The sequence below is a fragment of the Lytechinus variegatus genome, chromosome 8 (assembly GCF_018143015.1).
Source record: "Lytechinus variegatus isolate NC3 chromosome 8, Lvar_3.0, whole genome shotgun sequence".
NCBI lineage: Eukaryota > Metazoa > Echinodermata > Echinoidea > Temnopleuroida > Toxopneustidae > Lytechinus > Lytechinus variegatus.
This window is the reverse complement of record NC_054747.1, coordinates 25,170,839-25,178,576: the sequence shown is the minus strand read 5'-3', so window position 1 is coordinate 25,178,576 and position 7,738 is coordinate 25,170,839. Positions and strand designations below refer to the sequence as shown.

At 36.2% G+C, this 7,738-nt stretch overlaps 1 protein-coding gene and 1 long non-coding RNA gene across 2 annotated transcripts; one reads left to right on the top strand and one right to left on the bottom strand.

Annotated features, from left to right (window-relative positions):
- The first annotated feature begins 282 nt into the window (after positions 1–282).
- On the top strand, positions 283–3,943 carry LOC121420232 (histamine N-methyltransferase-like). Its single transcript, XM_041614794.1, has 3 exons — positions 283–577; positions 2,283–2,606; positions 3,304–3,943. Exons 1-3 carry the CDS (start codon positions 379–381, stop codon positions 3,654–3,656), a joined length of 876 nt encoding a protein of 291 aa, XP_041470728.1. The 5' UTR covers positions 283–378; the 3' UTR covers positions 3,657–3,943.
- An 834-nt stretch (positions 3,944–4,777) lies between these two features.
- On the bottom strand, positions 4,778–6,270 carry LOC121420233. Its single transcript, XR_005970730.1, has 2 exons — positions 5,058–6,270; positions 4,778–5,005 (listed from the first exon to the last, which is right to left on the bottom strand). It is a non-coding gene; the product is annotated as an uncharacterized LOC121420233 (long non-coding RNA).
- Between the last annotated feature and the right edge of the window lie 1,468 nt (positions 6,271–7,738).

Sequence of the window (7,738 nt, the reverse complement as noted above, 5' to 3'; positions counted from 1 at the left end):
GCGATACTTTGTGTATTCAAAGGTTTGTCCATCACATTACAGCAAAAATCAATTAATCCCTTTTTCATAATCAATAAGGATGTTCGAAAAAGAAACACATTAAGTGCTCTGAAAAAAATAGGTCATGTTTGCATGGTTGAGTGATAGCGTGGCACACCGGTTCATGCTCTATCGCATTCCAATGAGAAGACCCACGTGATTATGGTTTGGCCTATCAAAAAGCTACATTTTTATAGGTAAGATCAATTAACAGGCCCATGCATAGCACAGGTCGAAATATATACTTGTGGCTTTTCTGCTGATGAGTCCGGCAGAAAAATAATTATTCTGTTGAAATTAAAGAAGAAGAAGTTAAACGATAAATTTTCGAGCATAATTATGTCTCGTCTGACACTTCTGGAAGACGATCTTGATCGTTATTACGACGTTTATCGGAATGGCTTCTCAAAGATCGCGAAGAAAGACGTTGTTTTGAAGGAAGTCGCTCAACATTTCGACAACATCGTTTTGAAGAAGATGACTGACGTATTCCAAGCAGAAGATCAATTTAATATTCTAGGCGTCGGTGTTGGTGAAGGCACGTTACATATTCTGTTTCGATCTCCTCGTTTTTCTGGCTCGATTTGAAGAGTTGTATGGGTCTCTGGCTAGGGGCGGATTCTTGATTTACATTACTGTAAAAAAATTCTTAAACAGTAGTTAACACTTGATGTATACAAGTAGAATTTATAATTTATACTTATTTATCATTTTTAAAAAAGTAGTTTGAACTCGTCTTTTAATTTACTTGATCTATATGGGTTCAATTTACATTAAAAAATCGCATATTGCTATAGCTTGCTTCGATTGAGTAAATCTAACTCAATTAGGAAAAGATAATCATGTTGAATTTACTTATATTTTTGAATTAACATCTTATTCAAATAACGCATGAATATTCATTAGAGCAAGTAATGTTTTTTTTTTAATGACTGTCATATCTATTTGTATTTGACATTGTTTTGAATAAGGGTGTGATCAATATTTTATTCTTTTGTTGAATCAAAGAAAGAGCAACATTATATAGTCATTTAGCTGAAAATTTCAGGTTACCTTCAAGGTTTTCGGAAAATGCTTATATCACTGTTTTATTTGTAAGAATGAAACGGTCGCGTATAAGTATCAATGTGAGTATGTCATGTACAGGTAGGTGACAATGCACAAAGTAATATTTGGATATATATTATTAAGATGCATGTCTAAGATGAAAATGATGGCACTAAAAGTGGGACGAAAATCCATTCCCAAATATTTCAGTGATTGTTTTACTTTAATCAAGATATTGAAGCTTAATTTTCTTGATGGATGCAAAGTAAAAAATAAGTAAATTTTACTTAAAAGTGCCAAACTCATATATGCTTGAAAAAATTCAGGCAATTTTTGGCCACAATTTTATTGAGTAATTTCAACTAATTTTGTTATACAGTGTAGGGTGGAAGATGGGGGGGGGGCAACCGGGGACCAACCCCCTTTCCGTTGTTGTTTCAACAACACAACCCAAAAAGTGTGAACATTGTAATTTTGTTATTTCTTTTCCGATGTTGATGACATTTTCGGTGTCTGATTTTACCACATCTGTTCCAATCATGATTTCAGCCTCATATTATAACCTTTAAAGGTCAGGTCAACCCTAGCCAAATGTTGTTTTGAATTAATAGAGAAAAATCAAACTAGCGTAACACTGAAAATTTCATCAAAATCGGATGTAAAATAAGAAAGTTATGGCATTTTAAAGTTTCGCTTGTTTTTCACAAAACAGTGATATGCACAACTCAGTGACATGCAAATGAGTCAGTTGATGATGTCCATCACTCACTATTTTGTTTTTAATTGTTTGAATTATACAATATTTCATTTTTCACAGACTTGACCATAGAGACCGACTTGACTGAACCTATAGTATTAAACAAAATTCCACATGTTCAGGAAGGAACAAACCTCTGTTTCACTTGAAAATGAGGAGATAATTAGAATATTTCATATTTCATATAATGAAATACAAAAGAAATAGTAAGTGGATGGCGTCATCACTCTCCTCATTTGCATACCAACCAGGATGTGCATATAACAGTTTTGTGAAATTAAGCGAAAATTTGAAATGTCCTAACTTTCTTATTTTACATCCGATTTTGATGAAACTCTCAGTGCTGTGTTTGTTGGATTTTCATCTTTTTTATTAAAATCAATTTTTTTGTTGGGGTGGACTTGTCCTTTAAATAAACATTTTAATATTTCCTTTACAGGCCACTGTGAGTTTCACTTCTTGAAGCGTCTTGGATCGTACTTCAGATCGATTAAAAATGTAGCGGTGGAACCTAATGAAAGCTTATTCAAAGTTTTTAAAGCCGAGACACAGGCTTGGAGTTCCGATTTAAAATCAGATTGTGAATCGCATTACTTCGTTGGCTCTCTCGCGCAATTCTTTGATGAAAGCCCCCTGGTGGATCGCAAGTACAACTTAATTAGCGCTGTGCATTCGCTGTACTATACCGGCGACTTGGAAGCGACCTTCATACGACTGATGTCAATGCTTAAAGATAATGGAGTTATGGTCATTGTCTTATCAGGTAGGTTTGAACATAGCATGTACATTTATATGCCGAGAGCAACTATAATAAAAACACCCTCTTTCTGAAGGCGAACATGCATTTTAAGTATGTAACAGAAAGCACTGATTCATGGCTATATTTTTTTTTCAAATTTCAAAAATTGCACAGTATTAGGCGCTGTTTTAACAGAGAAGCGTGTTTGTTACTTTTTAACCCAATATATACGATAAAGTTTTACATACAAATGTAAATAAAGCCTAAGTCCTAAAAAATGTTACATTGTGTATAGTGTATTCAAATATATATATCTGATGATTGTTTTATTTGTAATTCATGTTTATTTCAGTTTGTGATGCAAGAAAAGATGTTTTTAATAAAATCTATTTTATCCATCTATAGATGTAAGAATCAACGTATTAATGTTTACCCTGACACGATCGGCAAGTGAAAACAACGTGTTCTCATGACTTCAACATGAGCTTGTTTTGAGCGAGAGAGTGGCTAAATAAGAAGGCAGAAGCCATTAATAACATTCGGAGATACATGAGATAACGAGAAAACAAACAAGAAATAAAATACAAGAACAAAACAATAACATCAAACACAACAAGCATCATCAGCAACACGTCTGATACTACGATCGACCTCTTTCCACTATCAATCAGTGCTTAAAATTCTTTTATCTTTTGCTACTTTTTGTTTTTCTTGTTTAAAGGACTGACCTTGATTAATCGAACGCACCACAAGAATCCCTGGTTGCCAGCATTCGACCGCTATTCTGCCACACCAGAAAGTCTTAAAGTCGTTCAGCTGGCCGAAAGAGAAGGATACAAAGTGACCGAATTCGAACTGAATACCATGTGGGATGTCACTGCTTTATTTGACGAGAAATCGGAGTTGGGGGACAAACTTGCCGACTTCTTGACCATGACGGCGTATTTTCGTAAAACGGCACCGGCAGGAAAGGTAGACGAAATCATGAGGTTTTGGCGAGAGTCCTGCTCAGAAGGTAAAAATGGACGTCTCCAAACAGAACCTGGAGAGAAGCTTTTCTTCATCACTAAGTAGGAAGTGTTTTTACCACATCGTTAAAACTAGATTCTTAAATGACTGAACATGTAACGTACTCGTGTCGTACTCTAAACTGGCAAATCTAAATCGCATCAGGAGTTAAATGGATAAGGAGTACATATGCCATAGCGTTGTTAGCGCACATGTGCTCTCGATCAAGGCTTGACTGTGGTGGATGCTTATTTTGGGTATCGAATCCAGGAAGACTTCGTAAACCACAATTCCTTCTTACATTTCTCCAATAATCAACAACATACTCTCTTCGTCCTTTATCTGCTTCTTCCAATATTGCCCTTTTTACACAGGATTTTCTTAACCCCGGACTATCGCTAACCCCGTACTATCCTTAACCCCGTACTATTTTTTTTCCTTTTCACACATGCCAAATTGTTATTGCTAACCCGGATAAGGAATGCTTGCTTTTTACACACGAAACTCGCTAACCCCGGACTAGTGGTTTTTGTCGATCATTCGTAGTACAAGTGCTTCACTCGCAATTTCCTTAACCCCGTACTATTTAAGCTTAGCCCACTTTCGTTTTACACATGCGATCTTAACCCCGTACTATTGCTCTTAGCACCGCAATTGGTGGGATAACCCTGCTTTTTTGCAGGGCCAAATAATCCCGTACTATAGGTGGGGTTAGCCCACTTTGCAAAAACGCTGTGTAAAACGAAAGTGGGCTAAGCTTAACCCCGTACTATAGGTGGGGCTAAATTGCCATTTAGCCCCACCAATAGTACGGGGTTAAGGAAATTATAGCCTGTCTAAAAAGGGTATATTATTCCTAAATCCAGAAACAGGCCGGCTACCATTCTTTCCAATCTCCCGAAACTTCTCTTCTCTTGAACTGTTCATAAACATCTTAAAACACACTTGTATAGCTGTAAACCTTAACCTGTCTTATGCCTGTAACAGCGCTTTGTATGATCTCAAAAAATGCGCTCTATAAATCCAAATTATTATTATGAATATTATCATTAATATTGTTGCGTAAATGGTAAGTCCACCCCCACAAAAGCTGATTTGAATGAAAAGAAATAAAACAAGTATAACGCTAAAAATTTCATCAAAATCGGATGTAAAATAAGATGACACTTAAAATGTTTGCTTCATTGCACAAAACAGGAAAAAAAAATGTTTCATGAAACAACAATGGCTCCCGTTCCACGATTGCATTATTCATCGGAACGTTATCGTATTGTGTTTTACTTGCAAGTAATTCTCATTGTTTCAACACTACTAAGAAAAATGGGTTAAACTTTGCATCTTTACAAGGTGCAGACACGATGTCACATCGGGAGCATCTTTAATGTGCAACTTTGAACCTTTTTGGAAATCTGCACCTCTCTGAAAGGTGCAAAGTTGCACATATAAGGTGCAGAATTGCATCTGCACCTCTCTGAAAGGTGCAAAGTTGCACATATAAAGTGCAGAATTGCACTCCAAAGGTTCTTATTTGCACCTTCAAGGGAAGTACAAAGTTGTACCGTTCCAAAAAGATACTAAGTTCCGCCGCAAAGGTGCTCCCAGTGTGACATCTAGTCTGCACCTTTGAAGATTGAACCTATTAAGACGGCCACGGATCCAACTCGCCTCGATTTTCCTATCAGGATGCCACCGTAACTGGCCGTCCAATTCATCTGTTTGACAAAATGTTCAGGTGGTTACGGAATTCTTCTGCGATGCACATAATCAGAGGCAGTGATTTCTAACTCTACCTTTAATTCCGCAATAATTAACTAGAACAAACATGAAAGAAATGGTGGATCGTGTGTATTGGGTAACAAACCTATAATTGCAACGTTTGGTTCCCCTTATATAAGGTTTTAGAATAAGCTTAATGAAACAGTTAATAAAATGATCATCTTTGCCAAATGACCTGATTCACCAAATACAACTACAAAAACATGCTTAGACCACTTTTCTTATAATAACTTATCCCCAAAACAGACAAGCGTAACGTTTTCATAATATTCGAATTATACAATTAATTTGTTAATTCACTTAGTGTTTTTGCCTTAGTGTATAGAAACGCAGCAAAAGATAACTTGATCATCCTAAAAGCTCATACCGAAAATTTGTACACTCTCCAATATTACTTTGGTATGACTTGCCATTGAAATAAAACAATCACAATCTCTTTTTACTTTCGTTGACGAAAAAATGAAAGTTTGTCTTTATTTCAATCCCTCACGCGTCTTTTTACTGACGCTTTCTTTTTTTACTGTGGATATAAATCATTGTTATTGATTTTAGTTGACGGAAAATAAGTATAATGCAACAATTTTAAACATTGAGTTTGTTGCTTGATATATGATATTGAAATCAATAATTTATGCATTTCTCCTTATTCTGATTTAAACATGTAATGCGTTGTATGTGATTGTGGTCGTTCATTATTAAAGTTTGTGGTATTATTTAGAATGATGTCATATAATCGCCATTTTGTAGTTTTCTCACATGATATTATGAGTTTAGTAATTGTTTATACCAATAATTTTGTATATGTTCACGTCTATTTTCTCTGTGTTTATACTTTCTAATCAGTGCATTTCAGGGCGCCACGGGAGACGACTTTATTGCCGAGTATGCTCATCTGGTTACATGATATTGGAGATAAATAAAACAACAATATTCCATGCTTTATGGGGAGAATTACTTACATTTTTATTACTATAATATCTATTTCATACTTTATGTCATCGGCACGTGTCAAGAGCACAATAATCAGATGTTTCAATCACACGAGAAAGCCCATCTATACCGACAAAAATATATAACGCTGTTTTCATTGGCATGCGATCGAGCAGTTTGGAGTCAGTGCATTTAATGTGGCTGCGACATAAAAGGTCCTATAAGTTCATACAAAATACAGGTTTTGGGGTGACTAGATTTAAGTATGTTTACGTGCATGTTAGTATAATATTACTCCATCGTAAGGAAAGAAATATACAGCCCGTTTCAACAACACGTTTATACTTTGAAATTGTCCTGGCAAGTGAAATACTTATTGAGGTATTTTTCACATACTTTCTTGTGCTCAGTCTCTGCTATTAGAAGACAGTTCGAGTACAGACAAAATACGCTTGAGTGAGCATTATTCGTTTGCCGAAACTGATTTGCGCAAAACGCCTACTTTTTCGCAGAAGAAGACACTGATTACAATAATACATTTCTCATAATATATTTCTCATAATGTCTTTGCATTTTAAGTCGATGGGTATATTTCAAGTTTAGGCAACTTTGCTACCAAAGTGATATTGTAACCCTATAGGTAAGCCTGACGACTTCTAGCTTGTTTAAGGTTGCTGGATTTGAGGACAGGGTCAGCATTTTCTTTTAATATGTTTTGTCCTTTAGATATGTGGATACGGCCTAAGGAATTTACATTTCATACTTCACTTCACAGATGCATGTCTACAGTTTTCCATCAGAGCGCGCGGGGGGGGGGGGGGTTATCAATTTCTCATGCTTCATTTACGCAAAACAGGTGTATCGCGATATACTGGGATGGGGGGGGGGCGGCAAGGAGGCATGTGGGAATTGGGTATTCAAGGAGAAAAGTTGATAAACAAAAATAATCTTTAAAATGAATCTACATAACCAAAGTGCACGTGCTCTTCATGACTTACTTCCACATTCATCCATTTAACCATTTGCAAGTTTTGCGCAAGTCAGTATTTTTTCTTGAACTTTTTAACAAGATATGGTACTTCCTCAAGGGAAAGCCTTTTTTTATGACAGGCGACATTTGCTCAGGGGGCGTAGAATTAGAGTTACGAAGGTAACAGAGATGTTGGTTCAGAATAATGAAAAGATAAGTACCAATATGTCAATGTTGGAGAAGCTGCAGGAATATTACACTTCAACTTTTCTTGATACGCACTGTATAGGCACGAGAATGCTCCCTATAAAATGTTAGTAATGGCACCGACGCCGGGCACCGACGCCTGCGTAAGCCCTCTTATAACTCATAATTAAAAACGTAAAGTCGGAGGAGGCGTGATCTTTGTGAAATGTTGCCTTGCAACCCCCCCAAAAAAAGAAACTTAGGAACAGGGCTCCTTAACGCAACG

Coding starts and splice junctions, on each gene's coding strand:
- LOC121420232 (XM_041614794.1), top strand. CDS start 379: ATGTCTCGTCTGACACTTCTGGAAGACGATCTTGATCGTTATTACGAC. Junction 578..2,282: donor AGGCGTCGGTGTTGGTGAAG/GCACGTTACATA, acceptor TTTCCTTTACAG/GCCACTGTGAGTTTCACTTC. Junction 2,607..3,303: donor TATGGTCATTGTCTTATCAG/GTAGGTTTGAAC, acceptor TCTTGTTTAAAG/GACTGACCTTGATTAATCGA.